Genomic DNA, 25,888 nt, shown 5'->3' on the forward strand with positions numbered 1-25,888 from the left:
CAGAGTAATGTCGCCAGGACGAACAACAGAAAATGACAGGCTTAAATAGTCTCTGTGATTAAAAACAGGTGCGTGAGTCCAACACGTGAGGCAGGTGAAACGGACAGGTTGCCATGGTGACAAAGCAAGGGAGTGAATAAACAGGAACTAGATGAGTCTTGAAGTTACAGAACAAAACTATCAATCAATTAATCAATCAATCAATCAATCAATCAATCAATGTTTATTTATATAGCCCTAAATCACCAGTGTCTCAAAGGGCTGCAAAAACCACAACACAAACCACAACGACATCCTCGGTAGAGCCCACGTAAGGGCAAGGAAAACTCACCCCAGTGGGACGTCGGTGACAATGATGACTATGAGAAACCTTGGAGAGGACCGCATATGTGGACAACCCCCACCCCCCACACCTCCTAGGGAACCAAAAGCAATGGATGTCGAGCGGGTCTAACAGGATACTGTGAAAGTTCAATCCATATTGGATCCAACACAACCTTAAAAGTCCAGTCCAAAGTGGATCTAACACAGTAGCGGGAGTCCCGTCCAAAGTGGAGCCAGCAAGAAACCATCCCAAGCGGAGGCGGATCAGCAGAGAGGTCCCCAACACAGGCGAGCGGTCCATCCTGGGTCCCGACTCTGGATGAGCGGTCCATCCTGGGTCCCGATTCTGGACAGCCAACACCTCATCCATGGACACCGGACCGGACTCCTCCACAAGGGAGAGGGGGACAGAGGAGAAAAAGAAAAGAAGCGGCAGATCAACTGGTCTAAAAAGGGGGTCTATTTAAAGGCTAGAGTATACAAATGAGTTTTAAGGTGAGACTTAAATGCTTCTACTGAGGTGGCATCTCGAACTGTTACCGGGAGGGCATTCCAGAGTACTGGAGCCCGAACGGAAAACGCTCTATAGCCCGCAGACTTTTTTTGGGCTCTGGGAATCACTAATAAGCCGGAGTCCTTTGAACGCAGATTTGTTGCCGGGACATATGGTACAATACAATCGGCAAGATAGGATGGAGCTAGGCCGTGTAGTATTTTATACGTAAGTAGTAAAACCTTAAAGTCACATCTTAAGTGCACAGGAAGCCAGTGCAGGTGAGCCAGTACAGGCGTAATATGATCAAACTTTCTTGTTCTTGTCAAAAGTCTAGCAGCCGCATTTTGTACCAACTGTAATCGTTTAATGCTAGACATGGGGAGACCCGAAAATAATACGTTACAGTAATCGAGACGAGACGTAACAAACGCATGGATAATGATCTCAGCGTCTTTAGTGGACAAAACGGAGCGAATTTTAGCGATATTACGGGAATGAAAGAAAGCTGTTTTAGTAACGCTTTTAATGTGTGACTCAAAGGAGAGAGTTGGGTCGAAGATAATACCCAGATTCTTTACCGAGTTGCCTTGTTTAATTGTTTGGTTGTCAAAGTTAAAGTTGTATTAATAAATAGAGGTCGGTGTCTAGCAGGACCGATAATCAGCATTTCTGTTTTTTTGGCGTTGAGTTGCAAAAAGTTAGCGGACATAATTAAATAAATAAATAAATGGGTTGTACTTGTATAGCGCTTTTCTACCTTCAAGGTACTCAAAGCGCTTTGACACTACTTCCACATTTACCCATTCACACACACATTCACACACTGATGGAGGGAGCTGCCATGCAAGGCGCCAACCAGCACCCATCAGGAGCAAGGGTGAAGTGTCTTGCTCAGGACACAACGGACGTGACGAGGTTGGTACTAGGGGGGGATTGAACCAGGGACCCTCGAGTTGCGCACGGCCACTCTCCCAATGCGCCACGCCGTCCCGCCATTGTTTAATTTCATTAAGACATGCCTCCAGCTGACTACAGTCCGGCGTGTTGATCAGCTTTAGGGGCATGTAGAGTTGGGTGTCATCAGCATAACAGTGAAAGCTAACACCGTATTTGCGTATGATGTCCTGAACCTACTTATTTTTTTCCTGTATTCCCTAACCTCTTGTGTGTTTATTTCCTAGTCCCCCTGAGGTAAAAGGATTTCTGGTGTTGGACTGTTGCCTTGCTCAGTGTGCCCTGGCCCTTCCACCTGCCGACCTCTGAGGAATCTTTTTTGTCCATATTACATGGTATGCGTTTCTGCCCCATTGCCCTTAGTTATCCCTTTTTGTCTAACTAAATGTTTTCATTTTTTGTAATCCCACCTTGTCTCCCGTCTCTGCATCCTGGGGTCCCCTCCACTTGACCAAAACCTTAACATCTGCTTGGCCAAAGGTTCATGGACTTCTTGTCCCTGGCTACTAACGTGCGCCACGTGGGACAGATGGGTAGCCAACCCATGCTGGCAAGTGACGGCTGGACTGGACGGTATTTTGCTTTCCCACATGTGAAAGTGGAGCCTGTTTGTGGGCCGTGCATAATGCGGAGGTCAAAGGTGTTCAAGGATGTGGAGGCAGCCCCTCTGCCAAAACGGAAAGTCGAAACATACCCTTTCAATTATTGACTGGACGGGCAATGAGACATTTAGCTTTGAGCTAGCATGGATATGATCTACCTTCTTCTCCTTTCTGGAACTTTTTGTTCCGTATGAACTTCTTCTGGTCCTCTCCACATAGACATGACGAGGGAAGGATGTCCCACAACTGTTCTTATAAGAAAAGTGAAGAGTTTGGGAACAACAGCAACTCAGCCACCAAGTGGTCGGCCATGTAAACTGACAAAGAGGTCAGCATAGTGCGAAGACTTTCTGCACAGTCAGTTGCTACAGAGCTCCAAACGTCATGTAACCTTCCTATTAGCCCACGTACAGTCCGCAGAGAGCTTCATGGAATGGGTTTCCATGGCCGTGCATTTGCATCTAAGCCATACATCACCAAGTCCAATGCAAAGCGTGGGATGCAGTGCTGTAAAGCACGTCGCCACTGGACTCTAGAGCAGTGGCAACGCCTTCTCTGGAGTGATGAGTCACGCTTTTCCATCTGGCAATCTGATGGACCAGTCTGGGTTAGGAGGTTGCCAGGAGAACGCTACATTTTGGACTGTGTTGTGCCGCGTGTGAAATTTGGTGGAGGAGGAATTATGGTGTGCGGTTGTTTTTCAGGAGTTGGGCTTGGCCCCTTAGTTCCAGTGAAAGGAACTTTGAATGATCCAGGATGCCAAAACATTTTGGACAATTCCATGCTCCCAACCTTTTGGGAACAGTTTGGTAGTGGACCCCTTTCTCTTCCAACATGACTGTGCACCAAGCAAGGTCCACAAAGACATGGATGACAGAGTCTGGTGTGGATGAACTTGACTGGCCTGCACAGAGTCTTGACCTGAACCTGATAGAACACCTTTGGGATGAATTAGAACGGAGACTGAGAGCCAGGCCTTCTCGTCTTGTGAAGAACTTAATGTCATGGCTCTCTTGATTTTCCAATAATTTCTACAGCTCTTATTTTTTTGTGATAGAGTGATTGGAGCACATACTTTTTGGTCATAAAAACATTCATGCAGTTTGGTTCTTTTATGAATTTATTATGGGTCTACTGAAAATGTGACCAAAACTTCTGGGTCAAAAGTGTATACATACAGAAATGTTAATATTTGGTTGCATGTTCTTTGTCAAGTTTTACTGCAATAAGGCGCTTTTGGTAGCCATCCACAAGCTTCTGATTTGATTTGTGACCACCCCTCTTGACAAAATTGGTGTGGTTCAGCTAAATGTGTTGGTTTTCTGACATGGACTTGTTTCTTCAGCATTGTCCACATGTTTAAGTCAGGACTTTGGGAAGGCCATTCTAAAACCTTGATTCTAGCCTGATTTAGCCATTCCTTTACCACTTTTGATGTGTGTTTGGGGTCATTGTCCTGTTGGAACAGCCAACTGTGCCCAAAACCCAACCTACGTGCTGATGATTTTCGGTTGTCCTGAAGAATTTGGAGGTAATCCTCTTTTTTAATTGTCCCATTTACTCTCTGTAAAGCACCAGTTCCATTTGCAACAAAACAGGCCCAGAGCATAATACTAGCACCACCATGCTTGACGGTAGGTTTGGTGTTCCTGGGATTATAGGCCTCCAAACATATTGCTGAGTATTGTGGCCAAACAACTAAATTTTTGTTTCATCTGACATCAGATGGACAAAGGTAACACCTTCTGGAGGAAAGTTCTGTGGTCATTGGAGGCAAAGATAGAGGTTCTGAAGCGGACCAACCAGAGGCGACGTAAGCAACATCCCTGCCAGGAAAGAGACGGGCGGCGGCCTTGCAAGAGAGAGAATCACAGCTGCTGGTAATATCCCACACCTCAAGAGGCAGATCTCAGACGTCCGGAGGAAGATGTCAACCAGCGGCATCAGCTGGAGCAAAAAAACAGGGATGTGCAGCGCCCACAACATATCCACCTGGAGCAGGAGGCAACGGGGCAGCTCGGAAATTGGACTGTGGTAAGTCGGGGTACCGCTGACAGATATGGTAGCCACAAGCGCCTGCTCGCTCACGTACACCACCCCAGTCCATAAGGAATCAGGACACCGTTAATGTTTTTTCCATTTATGATTAATCATATACCTTATTAACTGTTAAAAGGTTGTTAACTCAACTGCAGAGTGCACCGGGCATCAATCAGGTGTCCAAATTGTGGCCCAGGAAACAAAAATGCTCATTTTTTATTGTTCGAGAAATACACTTCCAAAAAAATAAGAATGCAATGTAAAACGTTTTGAAACATTTTAAACTGCTTATTTGCATCTTGGATTGGTTTAAGTTTTTGTTTTTTCTGTTTTACAAAATAATCACACATTTTTTGATTTATTAGTAGGCAGCCTTGGGTGGAGAAATTTTGGACCCTGATATACAAACCCCGTTTCCATTTGAGTTGGGGAAATTGTGTTTGATGTAAATATAAACGGAATAAAATGATTTGCAAATCGTTTTCAACCCATATTCTGTTGCATATGCTACAAAGACAACATATTTAATGTTCAAACTGACAAACACTTTTTTTTTTGCAAATAATCATTAACTTTAGAATTGGATGCCAGCAACACGTGACAGAGAAGTTGGTAAAGGTGGCAATAAATACTGATAAAGTTGAGGAAATCTCATCAAACACTTATTTGGAACATCCCACAGGTGTGCAGGCTAATTGGGAATAGGTGGGTGCCATGATTGGGTATAAAAATAGCTTCCGTGAAATGCTCAGTCATTCACAAACAAGGATTGGGAAATGGTCACCACTTTGTGAACAAATGCGTGAGCAAAATGTCAAACAGTTTGAGAACAACATTTCTTAATGGGCTATTGCAAGAAATTTAGGAATTTCACCATCTACGGTCTGTAAAATCATCAAAAGGTTCAGAGAATCTGGAGAAATCACTGCACGTAAGCGATGATATAACGGACCTTCGTTCCCTCAGGTGGTATTGCATCAAAAAGCGACATCAGTGTGTAAAGGATATCACCACATGGGCTCAAGAACACTTCAGAAAACCACTGTCAGTAACTACAGTTTGTCGCTACATCTGTAAGTGCAAGTTAAAACTACTATGCAAAGCCAAAGTCTTTTATCAAAAACACCCAGAAACGCCGCCGGCTTCGCTTGGCCCGAGCTCAGCTAAGATGGACTGATGCAAAGTGGAAAAGTGTTCTGTGGTCTGACGAGTCCACATTTCAAATTGTTTTTTGGAAACAGTGAGCGTCGTGTCCTCTGGACCAAAGAGGAAAATAACCATCAGGACTGTTCTAGGTGCAAAGTTCATAAGCCAGCATCTGTGATGGTATGGGGGTGTATTAGTGCCCAAGGCATGGGTAACTTAGACATCTGTGAAGGCACCATTAATGCTGAAAGGTACATACAGGTTTTGGAGCAACATATGTTGTCATCCAAGCAACGTTATCTTTCACGCCCCTGCTTATTTCAGCAAGACAATGCCAAGTCACTTGTTACAACAGGGTGGGTTCGGAGCAAAACAGTGCGGGTACTAGACTGGCTTGCCTGTAGTCCAGACCTGTCTCCCATTGAAAATGTGTGGCGCATTATGAAGCCTAAAATACCACAACGGAGACCCTGGACTGTTGAACAACTTAAGCTGTACATAAAACAAGAATGAGAAAGAATTCCACCTGAAAAGCTTCAAAAATGTGTGTCCTTAGTTCCCAAAGGTTTATTGAGTGTTGTTAAAATAAAAGGTGATGTAGCACAATGGTGAACATGCCCTTTCCCAACTACGTTGGCACGTGTTGCAGCCATGAAATTCTAAGTTAATTGTTTGCAAAAAAAAAAATCATTACTTTTGTAGTACATGTAATTGAATATGGGTTGAAAACTATTTGCAAATCATTGTATTCCGTTTATATTTACATCTAACACAATTTCCCAACTCATATGGAAAATGAATAATATTACATTATATTTATTTTACACAAAGAATAATGCTTAATACAAGTAATAAACATCACACAAATGTGTACCTTATCACCAGAATTTAATTGAATAAAAAAATAATTAACATCTATATTAAGTACCCATGATTGTCACACACACATACTATTATTTTCTGCATTTGACCCATCACCCTTGATCACCCCCTGGGAGGTGAGGGGAGCAGTGAGCAGCGAGCAGCAGCGGTGGCCACGCCGGGGAATCATTGTTGGTGATTTAACCGCCAATTCCAACCTTTGATGCTGAGTGCCAAGCAGGGAGGTAATGGGTCCCATTTTTACAGTCTTTGGTATGACTCGGCCGGGGTTTGAACTCTCAACCTATCGATTTCAGGGAGGACACTATGTGTTACACCCTCCCTCAATTAGGGTGCGGCATCTGTTATAGTTTATTTGATTTACCGTTTGAGTCGAAATAATATAAAGACCAATCCTGATGAAGAGGCAAATTGTTTTACCTGATATTTAAGTCTGCACTGTGATGTTTGGAAAACATGTCACTTCTCCTTCATGAGGTCCCTGATTGTAACAAATGAGGCCAATTAGTGCATCTCTACGGGACAGCTGCAATCAGCAAGGTTGGCAATAATATTAATAATAGTAATAATAAAGCAATTCCCCGAAACAGTGAGTGAGAGGTTTGGATATGTCATTATGTTTGCAGAGCTCCAGAGAGAAGGAAAAAAAGATGTGAGCTATAATGCAATTTATGACGTCACACTCCCAAGATACGGTGCAAAAGTGCTCTCTAGTGGCTGTGACTTCCAATTGCACGCAGGGTCTATTACAATCAGCTTTTTTTTTTACCACACAAAGAAGTTGACTTGTGCTCTCTTTGTACTATGTCAAAAAATGTGGGCTCTGAACTGAGGATGTCGTTGTGGCTTGTGCAGCCCTTTGAGACACTTGTGATCTAGAGCTATATAAATAAACATTGATTGATCATTGATTGATGTAAACCAGGGGCGCCCAAGGTGTGGCCCCGGGGCCGATTTTAAAACTTCTATTACAAATATACATAAAAAGTAGAAAATGACACCGTATTGACACTAGTAACAAAAAGCTGCAATGCAGGAAGTTTTGTTTTTTTACTTTAACACTGCCATTGCTCAAAAAGTAAAACAATTTTTTAGTCAACAGATAGATCTGAAGTTGGTCTATTCTAGAGATGTAGGTGTTGACAGTAAAAGTAATATACAGTATATTGTTTTATGACTTATTTTCAACATTTTTACAAGTGGGGATCTTTTGGATCCCAGTGACCTTTAGTCCTATTCTTTTTTTAAAAGTTGTAGTTTAAAAAAATATATAAAATCAAAATTATGTGGCTATGAATTATTTACTTATTTAAGTCTCCGTTCACTTCACATCAAATATAACATTTTTAGTTTTTGTTTTTTTTTTACTTATTTTGTGGTTTTGCCCTAAAAAACTGTTTTCTTCGGAAAACAATTGGGCATAAAACATCAAATATAAACACGTTTTATCAACGGATACATCTGAAGTTGGTCTATTCGAGAGATGTAGGTGTTGACAGTAAAAGTAGTATACAGTATATAGATATATAACTTATTTGCAACATTTTTTACAAGTGGGGATCTTTTGGATCCCAGTGACCTTTAGTCCTATTGTTTCTTTTAAACATATGTTCAAAAAATATTACAGCATCTAATTGTATGTTGCTATGAATTTTTTACTTACAAACCCCGTTTCCATTTGAGATGGGAAATTGTGTTAGATGTAAATATAAACGGAATACAATGATTTGCAAATCCTTATTCAACCCATATTCAATTGAATGCACTTCAAAGACAAGATATTTGATGTTCAAACTCATAAACTTTATTTTTTTTTTGCAAATAATAATTAACTTAGAATTTCAGGACTGCAACATGTGCCAAAGTAGTTGGGAAAGGGCATGTTCATCACCTTTTCTTTTAACAACACTCAATAAACCTTTGGGAACTGAGTAAACTTATTGTTGAAGCTTTGAATGTGGAATAATGCCAATAAATAAAATAGAAAATGAAATAACGATATAAATAAAAAATATAAAAAATAATTAAAAAAAATATTTGCATTATTATTGTTTACCTACATTTATAAAGCCAACTTGTTATTTATGCATTTCTTAATTGTGTTTAACCATAATGAGGTAGCAGTGACCTCTTCAGGAAAAAAGCGATATTGCAGGAAGAGGATAACGCGACATCAGCGCTGCACGACGTGGACGACCGAAGGGAGGGGGAGGAATTTTCTTCAAAATAAAAGGATACTGTCGCGAAAAAACGCTCCCACGCATTCAATAACGCACCAAATAGACTAAAATCATTCTTTAAAAAGATGTATATGAAATACAATTTATTTAATGCATCCCTAAATGACACATTTAAGCCTCGTAGCAATGATAAAGCTTTTACCGCGAAGGCGCAGCAAAGCCGCTGCTGGGCTGGATGGATGCAGGGATTTTCTGGATGAGTTGAGTGCAAGCAGGCAGACCATGTAGAGAAAAAACAACCATGGATTTACCAATTAATTGTTTTTAATTGGGCAAATAATCACTTTTCCATGCGATTGCGTTGCCGTTTTTTTTTATTACAGTCGCTTGTGTGTCTGCCTGTAGGCGAGCTTGGCGAGCAAGCTAGCTGTCATTTAGCCAGGAGCCACATCAGCTGCAGTTAGCATTAGCAGTTAGCATCCAGGTAAGTCTCCCTTGAAGCCGCACTAGTGTTGTTTTATTGCTCACATGACGTCATTCCCAGACTGCATCATGGCAGAGGGCATCATGAGCAAGGCAGCCACCATGGAGATCCCCATCAACAGCAATGGAGACACCGGGACTCAAGCAGAGGATGACAGCCTGGAGCAGGTGTGTCTTCCTCCACTTTATTTACTCAACTGCAGAGAGTACTGGGCGTCCATTAGGGCTCGGGTGTTTTCTTAAAGGCCTACTGAAATGAGATGTTCTTATTTAAACGGGGATAGCAGGTCCATTCTCTGTGTCATACTTGATCATTGCGTGATATTGCCATATTTTTGCTGAAAGGATTTAGTAGAGAACATCCACGATAAAGTTCGCAACTTTTGGTCGCTAATAAAAAAGCCTTGCCTTTACCCGAAGTAGCAGACAATGTGCGCGTGACGTCACGGATTGTAGGGCTCCTCACATCTTCACATTGTTTACAATCATAATAACATTTAATATTTACCTGTTATGATTATTTTAAGCATTTATTTCAACAAAACTTTCTGACATTTGTTTTGTTTTTCTTCATCACTGATTATTACTCACTGCAGACTTCATGAGTATTAAAACGTCACTTACTCTACAAGGTCTGCCGTCATTAGGATGCCGACTGCTAGGATATTAATATATTCCCGTTTAGATGAAGAATGACTCTTAATCCCCGCCAAGAAAAGGGGGGTGGAACTAAGCGTCCTTTTGTGTCGTTCTCGACTTTTGCGGTATAAATTGGCTGTCAGTGTACCAACATGTCGGAATACCTACTCATCCTTCTACTTTCCATCTGAGAGGCATGTTTTATGATCTACAATAAAATTGCAGGGAAGCGAGGAAGCAGCAGACCAATGGATGATGTAAACATAGGGAGACACAGGAGTGATGACGTTTCCGTTATAGTCTGTCTGCGTTAGCGCTTATACTAACAATATCACTAATACTTGTTAATATTCAAGTCACCAAATGTAAATGAAGTATTATTGGTGCTTTTTTAATGTTTTTTGTTGGGTTTTACGAGCGGAATAGTGGACCTCCCATTAGAGCGAACTTTTACTTACTAGTTAGAATGAATTTTTTAAAATCCATCCGTCCTCATGTCTTTCATAATGATTGTGAACCAGAGGCTAAATTCCCCAAAAAGTGCAGTTGCCCTTTAAGGCTTTTAGCAGATCACTATGCAGTATTAAAAACATGGAAATGGCTTACGCAAGGAAACCACGCCAAGTACTAATATGATCCACTTGAAGAAACTGTTCAAACAACAAGTGGTCACAAAGTACGAGGAAGAAGAATTATGATAAACCTCTTGAACCTTCAAAGAAAATAAGAAAATCTCATTCATCTCCTAGGTGAACCATAAATTACTTAACTATTTATTAATGAGAACTTGAATTAATGTGTATATGTTTATATGTCTAATATTTTTTTATGTATTTAATATTTGTTTACTTACTTATTGCATATTTCGTTATTTATAATATTTAATATTTACATATTTTGATCATTTTAAGCATATGCGGCGCATTCATTTAAAAAACACATCACATTTGCTCTTTTTTTATAAACAACATCACTGATTATTACCGTATTTTTCAGATTTTAAATCGCTCCGGAGTATACGTCGCACCGGCCGAAAATGCATAATAAAGAAGAAAAAAAACATATATACGTCGCACTTTTGGGGGAAATTAATTTGATAAAACCCAACACCAAGAATAGACATTCGAAAGGCAATCTAAAATAAATAAAGAATAGTGAACAAAAGGCTTAATAAGTGTACGTTATGTGACGCATAAATAACCAACTGAGAAGGTGCCTGGTATGTTAATGTAACATATTATGGTAAGAGTCATTCAAATAACTATAACATATAGAACATGCTATACGTTTACCAAACAATCTGTCACTCCTAATTGATAAATCCCATGAAATCTTCTTCCTCGATGTCGCTTCTAAACAACTCTGCCAACTCCAAAGGTATGGGCCGCTTCTTCTTGTCGTTTTCTGCTGCATATTTCACTACGTCCAGCTTGTAATCTGCAGTACATGATTTTACGGTAATGTGTTAATTTCACACATACCGTATTGCGTTGAATTGTCGCCGGGGCTATAATTATTTTAAAACCTCCTCTCACTCCTGCACTTACAAAAGGTATGCGGTAAAAGTAAGCATGCGCTAATTATTTTAAAAACCTCTTCTCACTCCGGCACTTACCAAAGGTATGCAGTAAAAATTTGAGTGTGATGTAAGCTTGGACCTTAAATCCTACTGAATAGCTCTTAATCTTCTTCCCCTTATGCGATTTCAAATTACCGGTATTGAAATCAGCCTCCTCCATTTTGAAAATGATGACAGGGGAAATGTCACTCATGACGTCACGAGTTTGACCAGGCGGTAATACTAAGCATGCACTATTTATTTTTGGAAGCGAGTTTGACCCGGCAGTAATTCAAGGCAGGCGCCCTGTGGCAATTCAAGGAAATGCAGTAAATTACTCCGGAGTATATGTCAAACCCCCGGCCAAACTATGAAATAAACTGCGATTTATAATCCGAAAAATACGGTACTCACTACAATAAAACATAATAAAACATCACTCACTGTACAAGGTCTACTGTCAATAGGATGCAGACTGCTAGGATGTTTATATATTCTTGTTTGAATGACGAATGACTCGTAATCCTCTTGACTGTCAAAGTGTCTCAACTTGTCGGAACAGAACCAAGAAATGAGATAAAACTGCTACGATATGAAAAGTAGTAGGTTTAAATAAACGCTGCTTCTTCGTTCTCCTTTTCAGACAACTGGACATAAGTGACGCTTTAAAAGTCAATCAATTAATTTAGCGAAAATGATGGCCTGACATAGGGCATGAAAAGCATTAGATTTGATGTCATGGGGCATTAAAGCAATTTCATGCGGTGAAATCACACATGCTATCAGCTACGTAATTACATGTTGACGATTAAATTGGGGATTTGAACAGAGGATGTCGTTGTGGCTTGTGCAGCCCTTTGAGACACTTGTGGTTTAGGGCTGTATAAATAAAGATTGATTGATTGATTGATTGATTGATTGATTGATTGAAAAACAGGCAGCATTTAACGGTGCCAGGTTTCTTTGGCGTGACCAACAAAGCAACTTCTGCTGTCGCCACCACAACTGGCAGCTGCTGCTACCACTACAGAAGAAAGAATTCTCTGGTCAAACGGTTAATGTAATCTTTTCAACTATTTATGCTTGTCATTATAGTGTTCAAACAGATGATTGTAAGCTTTTTACAATGTATAATAACTTGGACATTGGCATTGCCTCACAATGCGAAGGTCCTGAGGAGTCCTGGGTTCAATCCTGGGCTCGTGATCTTTCTGTGTGGAGTTTGCATGTTCATATCGTGACTACGTGGGTTCTCTCCGGGTACTCCGACTTCCCCCTACTTCCAAAGACATGCACCTGGGGATAAGTTGATTGGAAATAGTGCCTAGTGCAGGGGTCGGGAACCTTTTTATCTGAGAGAGCCATGAAAGCCAAATATTTTCAAATGTATTTCCGTGAGAGCCATATCATATTTTCTAACACTGAATACAATGAAATGCGTGCATTTTTAAGTACGACCAACACCTTTAGAGTACAATAAGTATTTTGTTCTTTTTGAGAACATTGTTATTCTGAAGGTAACCGATAATAAATAAAAAACTTCTTACTATGAATTCTGCTTACCATGAATGGGACTTCTAGAAAACGGATGGATGGATTAAAATGCATGAGAATGTTTTATATTTTGAACGTTGATTGATTGATTGAAACTTTTATTAGTAAATTGCACAGTACAGTACATATTCCGTACAATTGACCACTAAATGGTAACACCGGAATAAGTTTTTCAACTTGTTTAAGTCGGGGTCCATGTTAATCAATTCATCAATGAATTTGTTATTTTTAACACTGTGAATGAAGCAGAAATAGGCACCAGCATCCCCCGCGACCCGGACGGGAAAAGCGGTAGAAAATGGATGGATGGATGGATTACCCCGGAATTATTAATTACTTATCGTGTTGAGCAATGTCAGCTAAGATTTATCCGAGAGCCAGATGCAGTCATCAAAAGAGCCACATCTGGCTCAAGAGCCGTAGGTTCCCTACCCCTGTCCTAGTGTGTAAATGTGAGTGTGAATGTTGTCTGTCTATCTGTGTTGGCCCTGTGATGAGGTAGCGACTTGTCCAGGGTGTACCCCGCCGTCCGCCCGAATGCAGCTGAGATAGGCTCCAGCACCCCCCGCGACTCCGAAAGGGACAAGCGGTAGAAAGCAGCTGAGATAGGCTCCAGCACCCCCCGCGACTCCGAACGGGACAAGCGGTAGAAAATGGATGGACGGACGGACATTGGCATTAAATTGGTTTCAAGTGGCATTAAAAGGTATTCTATTATATTTGCTGACCCCCGTGTTGTGTTGTTGCTGGAGCAGGATTTACAGCAGGTGATGGTGTCTGGGCCCAACCTCAATGAAACCAACATCGTCTCAGGAGGATACGGGGGACCAGCAGGGGGCATCATTCCCACCAGCAGCATTAAAGGTATTGTTTACTGCAGCAGCACTGATCCATGGGCTCAACTGAGACACATAACAAATGGAAACTTGAAGACATTTTGCATTTGCACTTGATATACTGCCGCCAGGCAGCTGCCGACCTATAAGCCGGCGCTTTATGTTCTATCATATTACATATTATCTCATAGGGCCTGCAATTCGTTTCAACCCTGAGTATTTGGACAGAAGACGTGGCCCTGCGCCTGCACCAGGTGCATTCTGAACATGGTTCTCACGTTAACCCCTCGCTTTTTGCACCTGCGTCCAGTTGGCCCCCCTTATCGTGGGGAATGTACAAATAACACTGACATTTATTTGTGCTGTAAAAACTTTTGTTTGTGCTGTTACAGTTTTTAAAATGTTCTCAAATAAAATTTCTCACTTGTGACATCATCCAGCCCCCCCACCGTGTCAAAATCTCTCCCGACTTGTCCCACTCATTTGTGATACTTTTGTTTTGTCTATTATAGATGTTATGTTATTAACTATTACAGTTTTTATGGTATTAACTATTATAGTTTTTATGTTATTAACTATTATAGTTTTATATGAACTATTATAGTTTATATGTTATTAACTATTATCTTTTTTATCTTAACTATTATAGTTTTTATATTACTAACTATTATAGTTTTATTTTTAACTATTATCGTTTTTATGTTATTAACTTATGTTTTTAAATATTATTATTTTATATTACCATTATATTTTTATGTTATTAACTATTATTGTTTTTCATGATATTAACTGTCATAGTTTTTTGTTATTAACTATTTGTTTTTTTATGTTCCTAACTATTATAATTTTTGTTATGAATTATTAACATGTTTGTTATTAACTATTACAGTTTTTATGTAATTAGCTATTATATTTTTTATTTGGACTATTTTAGTTTTTTAGGTATTATTCTTAACCAGCCCACTCACCTTGTCAAAATCCCATTTGTTTATGTTTTATTTTGTTGTCCAACAATTATAGTTGTTATGTTATTTGGCTGGTTATGACTGTTACTAACATAAACACTGATAGTTAATAACATAAAGATATTAATAGTTAATAACAAAACTATAACAGTTAAGAACACAAACATGTTAATAGTTAATAGGTAAAACTATAATAGTTAAGAACATAAAAACTATAATAGTTAATAACATAAAAAACTAATAGTTAATAACATACAAACTATAACAGTTAATAGCATAAACAAACTATAATAGTTAATCACATAAAAACTATAATAGTTAATAACATAGAAACTAAAAGTTGATAACAAACACTATAATTAATAGCATAACAACTATAATAGTTAACATAAAACTAATAGTTAATAACATAAAAAATATTAATTATTATAAAAAACTATAATAATATAATCTGTAATAGTTAATATAAAAACTATAATAATAACAAAAACTATAATAGTTAATAATGCAAAAACTAATAGTTAACATAAAACTATAATAGTTAATAACATACAAGCCATAATAGTTACTAACAAAAACTATAATAGTTAATAACATAAAAACTATAATAATTAAGATAAAAACTATAATAGTTACTAATATAAAAACCATAATGGTTAATAACATAATAACTATAATAGTTAATAAAAAATAACTATAATAGTTAAGAACATAACAACTATAATAATAACATAAAAACTATAACAGTTAATAACATAAAAACTATTATTGTTAATAATATAAAAACTATAATAGTTAATGTAAAGACTAATAGTTAATAACATAAAAACTATAATAATAACATAAAAACTATAATAATAACATAACTATTATACTTAAAACATAAAAACTATAACAGATAATAACATAAAAACTATAATCGTTAATGACAAAAAATATATAATCATTAACATAAAAACTATAATAGTTCATAACAAAAAAACTATGATAGTTAATACCATAAAAAACTATAATAGTTAATTCCATAAAAACTATAATAGTTAATAATGGCACAAAGGAAAAATGTTTAGGGCATAAAAGTAGCACCAAGTATTGTCAGTGTTATTTGAATATTAATAAGGGGGAAGACTTGACAGAGGTAGTTTGTCATTGGTTTTCTTATGGTTTCAGTCTCGCTTGGACTAAGGACTTGATTAAAGCCTTGCGTGCACGCCTTAAACTCCCACTTTTAGCAGCCTGAAAGGCAGAAAGAAATATGCATTAACAAGCTGCTCTTGTCTGTTTGATGTTAACACCTTTTTGTCATGAAGAATGAAGTGTGCATGATCTCATTAATAACTCCTGTGATATCTTAAGACCTGAGTGCCATGGAAGCATGTGGGTCATACTAATGCATCATACTTGGCTCCTCCCACTCTCATCCTCACCCCCATCACACATTCCAGACATTCGCACCAAATCACGGGCCGCCAACTTGCAAAGAAGCTCAGGTATGTTTCATCATCATCATCATCATCATAATCATCATCATCATGTCCGCCCTCACCTCATTTCGTCATAAACAAACCGCCCTGACATGGCTCTTCTTTCGCAAGGCGGCGCAAACCACAACGCCTGCGGTGCAAGTGAGGAAGTGTCCCGGGGTGTGGCTGTGGAGAAACTGGACAGTGTGAAGAAATGGGGCATCAACACGTATAAGGTAATAGCAAACACCACACCAGGAAATGCCTCACCTCCAATTACCGTACCAATACTTTGGTACTGGTCACAAAATGTATTTGCATACTTTTTGATACTTTTGTAAATAAAGGGCACCACAAAACATTTCATTATTGGCTTTATTTGAACAAAAAAATCTAAGGGTACATGACTCCTACTGCTTATATTATACACCTCGGTAGCACCAAACCCCGCCCCGTGCGTCGGTTGAGGTGGGCGGGGTTTGGTGCTAGCGGGGTGTATAATATATGCAGTAGGAGTCATGGATGCATTGCATTCTGGGTAATTCTTATGTTGCGTTTATAATGTGTTACAGAGCCGAAGTTCTCCAGAAATGTGTTTGTCATTCTTGTTTGGTGTGGGTTCACAGTGTGGCACATATTAGTAAGAGTGTTAAACTTGTTTATATCACAACCTTCAGTGTAACTTGTATCACCTAATATGCCTTCCAATCTCGTCCGTGTGACGATAGCAGCAGCAAAATGCATGCGTCACTTGTAGGTTATTCCAAGCCTTCAGTGCTGAAAATAACAACCATAATAACGTTTGTTTTAATTAAATGTGCTCTTTGTGATGGTATCCTCACATCACACTCAATTTTTTACCGCATGCCATTGGTAAGCGCAGGGGTGAGAAGAGGTTTTAACATTATTAGCGCCTGCTTACTAGTACCGCATGCCCTGAATAGGCGCAGGAGTGAGAACAGGTTTTAAATATTTAGCGCCCCAGCGGCTATTCAAGGAAATACGGTATGTTTCTTATTGCAGTTAAGTCCTTAAATAAAATAGTGAACATACTGGACTCTCACTAATATGTTAGATCCACTATGGACTGGACTTTCACAATATTATGTTAGACCCACTCGACGTCCATTGTTTTCGGTCTCCCTTAGAGGGGGGCAGGTCCTCTCCAAGGTTTCTCATCGTCATTCACATCGACGTCCCACTGGGGTGAGTTTTTCCTTGCCCTTATGTGGGCTCTGTACCGCGGTTGTCGTTGGGGCAAAAAAAAAAAAAAGGTTATCATTTTTTTTTTTTGTGGCTTGTGCAGCCCTTTGAGACACTTGTGATTTAGGTCTATATGAATAAACATTTATTGATTGAGTAGTAAGTAAACAAACAAAGACTCCTAATTAGTCTGTTGACGTATGCAGTAACATGTTGTGCCATTTATCATTCTATTATTTTGTTTACATCATGAGGGACAAACTGTAACAATTGATTACTAATCTACTTTTTCATTTACTGTTAATATCTGCTTACTTCTTGTTTCAACATGTTCTATCTACACTTCTGTTAAAATGTAGTAATCACTTATTTGTATTTTGTTTGATACTTTACATTATTTTTGGATGATACCACAAATTTGGGTATTGATCCGATACCAAGTAGTTACAGGATCATACATTGGTCATATTCAAAGTCCTCATGTGTCCAGGAACATATTTACTGAGTTTATAAACATAACACAAGTTGTATAAAGAAAAAAGATTTTGTGATGATAAAAAATATCAACGTAATCAATAGTAGTATGGATTAGATTGTACTTTGTATCATTACAGTGGATGTCAAGTGTAGATCCACCCATTTGTTTACATTAAAAACGCTTAGTTGGCCACATGCGTGGACAGCACCTTTTAGCTCTTATTATCAAAATTGTGTACACTACTGGTTGGGACGGTATAGTTCGGTTGGTAGAGTGGCCGTGCCAGCAACTTGAGGGTTCCAGGTTCGATTCCCGCTCACGCCATACTAGTCACTCACTGCTGTTGGGCAAGGCACTTTACCCACCTGCTCCCAGTGCCACCCACACTGGTTTAAATGTAACTTAGATATTGGGTTTCACTATATAAAAGCGAGCTTATGTAGCCGAGGATCGGACCGCCAAGTGCCCTGCCTTCGGCTGCCGCCCAGCTCACATTGCACCCGACCTCTATGGCCCCTGCTATGGGTGGTGAGCCCATTGGAGGGGGGACCCACGTTGCCTCTTCGGGCTGTGCCCGGCCGGGCCCCATGGGTACAGGCCCGGCCACCAGGCGCTCGCCATCGTGCCCCACCTCCGGGCCTGGCTCCAGAGGGGGACCCCGGTGACCCGCGTCCGGGCGAGGGAAATCTGGGTCCTTTGTTTTTACTTTTCATAGAGGTTTTCGAGCTGCTCTTTGTCTGGTCCCTCACCTAGGACCAGTTTGCCTTGGGAGACCCTACCAGGGGGCTTAAAGCCCCCAGACAACATAGCTCCTAGGATCATTGGGACACGCAAACTCCTCTACCACGGTAAGGTGGCAGCTCAGAGAGGATGAGGTGGTTCGGGCATCGGGTCAGGATGCCACCCGAACGCCTCCCGAGGGAGGTGTTTAGGGCACGTCCAACCGGTAGGAGGCCACGGGGAAGACCCAGGACACGTTGGGAAGACTATGTCTCCCGGCTGGCCTATGAACGCCTCGGGATCCCCCGGGAAGAGCTAGACGAAGTGGCTGGGGAGAGGGAAGTCTGGGCTTCCCTGCTTAAGCTGCTGCCCCCGCGACCCGACCTCGGATAAGCGGAAGAAGATGGATGGATATATAAAAGCGCTCTGAGTCACTGGAGAAAAGCGCTATATAAATATAAAAATAATTCACTCCACTTCACTACTAAATTGGAGTCTTACGGTCGCTTATGTGCACACTTATACTGCCATCTGGTGGTGTCAGAAGAGTATAACATACAATTGAATTTGGAGGACAAAAAAGTGTAAAAATAAGAATTAGCATGTCACTAAACCTGAAGTACACGTTTGTTACTAATGGACTAAGTACATCATATCAAAAGATAATTATTAGTTTTTATTATAATTAGGGTCCAATAAACCTAAATTGCAAAGAGAAATTAAAAAAAGCATGTAAACAAAGAGCTTGGGCCTAAAGAGGTTTTTAAAGAGTGCTAGCTTGCTGCCAGCAGTTAGCTATTGTATCCTCCTACGGTGTGTAGTGAAGCATGTTTAGCTGTTCCTCATCCTCCAGTGATAATGCTACTTGGAATAAACATACTTTGTTCATCGCCGTGGAGACAAGTATTGGTGATTTAGAGGTAGCTTAAACACTGCAGACTGCGGATGGATGTTACCTGCTAGCTAGCTAGTCATTTCTTAAAGCACTTCTTCATGAGGGGGTTTCAGTGTTATAACTTTACCTTTATTGTTAGTTTTTAGGCCAAAATGTGTCCATTCTCCCTTTTCTGTCTACACACTGTCTGCTTGTAAGTACTACGTGTGTGTGCGCTGCCGAACATGCTCCTCTGTTCGTAAAACCAGCAATGTCATGACGTGACTATGCGTCTACATAGCCGCGAAAAAAATAGGGGGTGGACCGGTACTTTTTAGAGGCGGTATAGTACCGAAAAAGATTCATTACTATCGCGGTACTTTTTTAGTACCGGTATACCGTACAACCCTACCTCCGATAAATGCGTACTAATGCTGTAATCCCTCATGTGTCGCTGTTCTTTGGCTCCTGGCCTGACCCTGCGGTAAATGAAGTCCTGTGAAGTAGGAATTATTCATTATAAATCAGCCATTTTCATAGCCGGATCATTAAAACTGTTTATAATATGATTTTGAATATTATGAAAGTCCTCCAGACTTGAAATGACACCCACATAGTCACCTTTACACTCCTTCAATCCAATCTGGTCATGAGTCTTAGGCTGAGCCAATCAGTGGCCACCATACTGATTGGTTTGGTTTTATCTAGTAGCCTCTACTACTGTAGTATTGACATTTTTACTTCAATTAGCTGGATTTATGCTCACAAAATCCTTAAATTAGGCCAAATACATATAGTATTAATGAATTATAATATAATCAATGAATAATATAGAATAACAAAACTGAAGGGGACTCTTGAAAAAAACACATTGTAAAAAGATACACAAAATACCACGTCATATTTTAATGTTTTTGAAAGGAAAATACCAAGAATAATCATATTATCTAATATTATTTTGATATACACCAAAATAATGTGCAAATGAAGCCAGTATATGAGGTCATTATGAATAAGGCAAAATACACCCAATCTTATATATTCAACACATTCAAAATACATATATTATTAAAAATAATCATTATTTTAACGAAGAAATTACAAATATTTTAAATATTGATGTGGCCTGTACAATATTTACTTTTAAATACAGTAAAATTCTACATGATGTTAATAGGTTAATTAATTATTAAATAATTATTGATTATTTAAATGGTTTTAGTGTAAAACGTGAATACATATCAATGATAATATAATAGTGTTTTAATTAGGACATTATGATTTCAAATATTTTTGAAAAAAATACAATGAAATGTGTACATTATTTTATTCTAAATACAGTGAAAGGATACACAATACTAATATATACCATTTTTAAGAGGTTTTTGGTACTACATGTAAAAACATTTATATTTATAATATTATCTTAGTAAATAAGTTACAATTACAAATATTTAAAAACTAATTAAGCCTGTTCATTATTGAGTTTTTTATATTGTAAACAATATACAATATTACTGTATGACATTTTTAAATAGTTTAAGTACCACATGTAAATTATTTATATTTCTAATATTTTAATGGAGAAATGAAAATTACAAATATTTGAAAAACATCTAATAAAGCCTGTACATTATTTAATTTCAAATACTGTAAAACGGCACACAATATTACTGTTTGTAAAATTTTAATATTTTTAGTACATGTTAAACATATATTTATACTTTTATTTTAATGATGAAATAACAATTATTTACCAATTATCATATAACATTATTTCAACTAAGAAATGACACATATAACATGCGTTCAAATAAATCATGTAGATTATTTAATTTTAAGTAAAAAGATATACCCATCCATCGGGTACACCCTGGACAAGTCGCCACCTCATCGCAGGGCCAACACAGATAGACGGACAACATTCACACTCACATTCACACACGGGGGACCATTTAGTGTTTCACATAATGGTAATACATCATTATTAAAATGGTTATTGCGTAACATGTAAATACATATTTAATAAAGATAATGATAAGAAATGACACACAACGTGTTCAAATAAATCCTGTATATTATTTAATCTTAAGTATAAAGATACTCAATGGTAGTAAATTGTCTAACATGTAAATGCATATTTAATAATGATAAGAAATTACACATATAACATTTTTTCAAACAAATCCTGTAGATTATTTAATTTTAAGTAAAAATATACACAATGGTAATAAATCATTATTGAAATGGTTTTAGGTCAACATGTAAACTCATGAGTACCAATGTTTTAACTAAAAAAATTACAATTCCAAATATTATAAAAAATGTTCAAATAAAGCCTGTACATAATTTAATTTGTGTCTTGATCGGTGGTCTGGATCATGATTTGTATTTTCTGTTAGTTTTGGACTCCTTTAATTCCTGTTTGTGCACCTCTGAGTTTGTTTTGGTTGCCATGGTTGCTCATTGTGTTCACCTGCTTCCTGATCACTAATCAGAGACAATATTTAAGCTTGCCTTTGCCAGTCAGTCGACTGGCGTCATTGTTTGCTTCATGCAACCTGTCAACGTAAGTTTTGCTTTTCTCTTAGCCCGGGGGTCAGCAACTCGCGGCTCTCAAACAGCATGCGGCTCTTTAGCGCCGCCCTTGTGGCTCCCAGGAGCATTTTTTTTGTATGGTTTTTGTTTGAGGACAAAAATGACACGAACCTTCCTAATTGTTAGAAAGCCCACTGTTTAGTATGTTTCTGTGTATGCTTCCCTGATGAGAGTATTTGGTATACATCGTTTTGTTCCTACTAATTTTGGCGGTTCTTGAAGTCACCGTAGTGGGGACTGTGACGCAACAGTTTGTTTACATGCACAATCTTCCACTCCTTCTTTCTCATTTTGTCCACCAAACAGTTTATACTGTGCGTGAATGCACAAAGGTGCGTTTTGTTGATGTTATTGACTTGTTGGAGTGCTAATCAGGCATATCCAAGCTAATTAATGCTAACAGGCTATTTAGGCTAGCTGTATGTACATATTGCCATCAGTGTGTGAATGGGCGAATGTGGAAATACTGTCAAAGCGCTTTGCGCTCCTTAAAAAGGGGTAGAAAAGCGCTACACAAGTACAACCCATTTACCATTTACCATTGCATCACTATGCCTCATTTGTAGGTATATTTGAACTCCTTTGATTCCCTTTACTTTTGTCCTCTTTGTATATAATTTAGTCTGTGATGAGGTCGTGACTTGTCCAGGGTGTACACTGCCTTCCGCCCGATTGTAGCTGAGATAGGTACCAGAGCCCCCCGCGACCCCAAAGGGAATAAGCGGTAGAAAATGGATGGATATATAATTTAGTTTTGAATGTCTCATGACAAATTATCTGTATGTAATATTGGCTGCATTGTTGATAATTGTATGTGTGCCACGTTGTTCCAGACCACAGCAAACGTGACCTAGCTTGCCAAAGATTGTAATACATCTATTAAAAGAAGACAGCCTGCTGTTTCCTTTTAACTTGAACACACACATCTATACTTTTGGCCATTAAAAGCCAGTCATTTCCAGGAGTTATCTCACCTTCAAAGTAGCCTCTGATTTACTAATTGTTTCTAATTTTGTGAAAATGTATAGGATAAATATTACATTTTAACATTTCTGTCAACTAAGATTTACATCAGCCTACGACACGTAGTCATTTTGATAGTAGGCTATTATAGCTAATATAGAGACTTTGTCATTATAAGACTTATTTATATGCGGCTTTTCATTTTTCGCGGATCCAGACAGATTTGATTTTGTATTTTTGGTCCAATATGGCTCTTTCAACATGTTGGGTTGCCGACCCCTGTCCTAGCCAAGCTAAGTGGTAGCCTTGTCAACGTTAGTTTTGGTTGTGTCTAGTTTATGCTAAGTTGTAGCTTAGTTTCGAGTGCAATCAGCACATTATTCCTTTTGCTTGTTGACTGTTTTTGGTACTTCACATTTTTTGGGGGAATAAATCATGTTCTTACCTGCACGCTCTGTCCAAAGTGGTCCATCAGAATGCCGGAAGAATGAACCCCGCAGTAAGCGTTGCGAAAACCCCGTCGTGACAATTTTAAGTACGAAGATACTCAATAAATCATTACTAAAATAGTTTTAGTACATGTGATGGAGCACTTTAAATGACCACTTTAAATTACCAACAAAGTGTATTCAAATAAAGCTTGTAGATTATTTAATTTTGAGTGAAAACATACTAAATGGTTAAAACAATAATTATTAAAATGGTCTTAGTACAAAATGTAAATACATATTTAGTAATGATAATACAGCTTTATTTCAAATAAGAAATCACAATTACCAACAAAGTGTGTTCAAATAAAACTTGTACATTATTGAATTATGAAGTTCTGTGAAAAGATACACAATGATGTATTTGAATACAAAATATTAGGGGTGTAACGGTACACAAAAATGTTGGTTCGGTACGTACCTCGGTTTAGAGGTCACGATTCGGTTCATTATCGGTACAGTAAGAAAACAACAAAATATAATTTTTTGGGTTATTTTTTTACCAAATTTGCAAAATCTTCCACCAAAAATATTTTTCTTAGTGGAATATTTGATGTGAATTAATCGGAACCTTGGATAGGTCAATAATTCATAATAACATTGATTTTGCTTCAATATTTTTTGAGCAATGACAGTTTGTAAGAAAAAAAAACAGCTTTGTTTTATTAGTCAACATTGCAACTTTTTCTAAATTACATTTAACCTTCAAGCTTTTTTATTTCGCTTTTGTTATGTTGTTGTTTATTTTAACAGTTTTTAAAAAATGTGCCGTGGGCCTTTAAAACATTAGCTGTGGACCGCAAATGGCCTCCGGGGAACATTGTTGGCACCCCTGCTAGAAATAATAAAAAATTAAATCTGATAAATCTGTGGATAAAAAGCAGAGCCTGGAGACGCATGCGCGTTTATCATAACTCTCTCGCTCTCTGCCCCTCCCTCACAAGTGCTGCTGCACGCACAATTTGTTTTGTTTTTAACCCCTTCTTAACTCTGAACGTACACTGTTAATACACGCAACAATAACTCAAAATGAGGCATTAAAAAAAACTCCGCCCGGACAGCCCCACAAAAGAGGACATGTCCGGTGAAAAGAGGACGTATGGTCAGTCTATCCTAGCCCGATCGCTGCTAGCACCGGACATGTCCTCTTTTGCTAACATGCTAGCAGTGACCGGGCTAGGATAGACTGACCATACGTCCTCTTTTCACCGGACATGTCCTCTTTTGTGGGGCTGTCCGGGCGGAGTTTCCTAAATGCCTCAAATGTCCGGCATTTTTAGTATTGTTTACGCCACTGGTTCTCAAATGGGGGTACGCGTACCCCTGGGGGTACTTGAAGGTATGCCAAGGGGTACGTGAGATTTTTAAAAAATATAAAAAAAAGCAACAATTCAAAAATCCTTTATAAATACATTTATTGAATAATACTTCAACAAAATATGAATGTAACTTCATAAACTGTGGAAAAAAATACAAAAATGCAATATTCAGTGTTGACAGCTAGATTTTTTGTGGACATGTTCCATAAATATTGATGTTAAAGATTTCTTTTTTTGTGAAGAATGGTTTAGAATTAAGTTCATGAATCCAGATGGATCTCTATTACAATCCCCAAAGAGGGCACTTTAAGTTGATGATTACTCCTAAGTGTAGAAATCTTTATTTATAATCGAACCACCTGTTTATTTTTCAACAAGTTTTTAGTTATTTTTATATCTTTTTTTCCAAATAGTTCAATAAAGACCACTAGAAATTAGCAATATTTTGCACTGTTAAACAATTTAATAAATCAGAAACTGATGACATAGTGCTGTATTTTACTTCTTTATCTCTTTTTCTCAACCAAAAATGCTTTGCTCTGATTAGGGGGTACTTGAATTAAAAAAAATGTTCACAGTGGGTACATCACTGAAAAAAGGTTGAGAACCACTGGTTTACGCTACTTAATATGTCCGTGTGAAAACTCGTTCGGTACATTTTCGCACCGAACCGAAACCCCCGTACCGAGACGGTTCAATACAAATGCACGTACCGTTACACCCCTACAAAATATACATGAAATATTTGAGTTACGAAATGTTATTGACATGCATTTGTACAAATAAGGCCTGCCTGATGATACCTGTAACGTGCAGAGCAAGTCCAGTACCATTGAGTTGGGCGTCCTCTCCCCGCAGTGCACCAAGCAGATGTTCTCGGAGCGTTTTGGCCGCGGCTCGCGGACCGTGGACCTGGAACTGGAGGCTCAGATCGAGGTACTCCGAGACACCAAGAGCAAGTACGAGAACATCCTGCGCCTGGCCACCGCGCTCACCGAGCACTTCCACAGCATGGTGCAGACCCAGCAGGCTCTTGGGGACGCCTTCACAGACCTCAGCCAGAAGTCTCCCGAGCTGCAGGTGCCGTACCCCTCCCTTGGCGCCCTTTGACCCCTCGCTAACC

The 25,888-nt window shown here is 38.7% G+C and overlaps 1 protein-coding gene and 1 long non-coding RNA gene across 7 annotated transcripts in view; both read left to right on the forward strand.

Annotated features, from left to right (window-relative positions):
• The window catches only part of LOC133537375 (uncharacterized), a 10,003-nt gene extending 1,315 nt beyond the window's left edge, over window positions 1-8,688 (forward strand). The window contains exons 2-6 of one of the 3 annotated variants that reach the window (XR_009802683.1): window positions 2,002-2,109; window positions 2,255-2,347; window positions 3,949-4,010; window positions 4,102-4,410; window positions 8,562-8,688. This is a non-coding gene — a long non-coding RNA (uncharacterized LOC133537375). Of the gene's footprint in view, window positions 1-2,001; window positions 2,110-2,254; window positions 2,348-3,948; window positions 4,011-4,101; window positions 6,530-8,561 lie in introns of those variants that run through there. The other 2 variants (XR_009802681.1, XR_009802682.1) reach the window with 2 other exon arrangements.
• A 155-nt stretch (window positions 8,689-8,843) lies between these two features.
• Window positions 8,844-25,888, forward strand: part of LOC133537054 (arfaptin-2-like) — a 28,366-nt gene continuing 11,321 nt past the window's right edge. Inside the window, exons 1-7 of one of the 4 annotated variants that reach the window (XM_061877892.1) lie at window positions 8,844-9,108; window positions 9,169-9,275; window positions 13,614-13,722; window positions 13,886-13,948; window positions 16,105-16,149; window positions 16,255-16,358; window positions 25,624-25,845. In XM_061877892.1, the coding sequence (XP_061733876.1) occupies window positions 9,177-9,275; window positions 13,614-13,722; window positions 13,886-13,948; window positions 16,105-16,149; window positions 16,255-16,358; window positions 25,624-25,845 (642 nt within the window). In that variant the 5' untranslated portion in view covers window positions 8,844-9,108; window positions 9,169-9,176. The remainder of the gene's footprint in view (window positions 9,109-9,168; window positions 9,276-13,613; window positions 13,723-13,885; window positions 13,949-16,104; window positions 16,150-16,254; window positions 16,359-25,623; window positions 25,846-25,888) is intronic. The other 3 variants (XM_061877893.1, XM_061877894.1, XM_061877895.1) reach the window with 3 other exon arrangements.

The sequence above is a fragment of the Nerophis ophidion genome, linkage group LG18 (genome assembly GCF_033978795.1).
Source record: "Nerophis ophidion isolate RoL-2023_Sa linkage group LG18, RoL_Noph_v1.0, whole genome shotgun sequence".
NCBI lineage: Eukaryota > Metazoa > Chordata > Actinopteri > Syngnathiformes > Syngnathidae > Nerophis > Nerophis ophidion.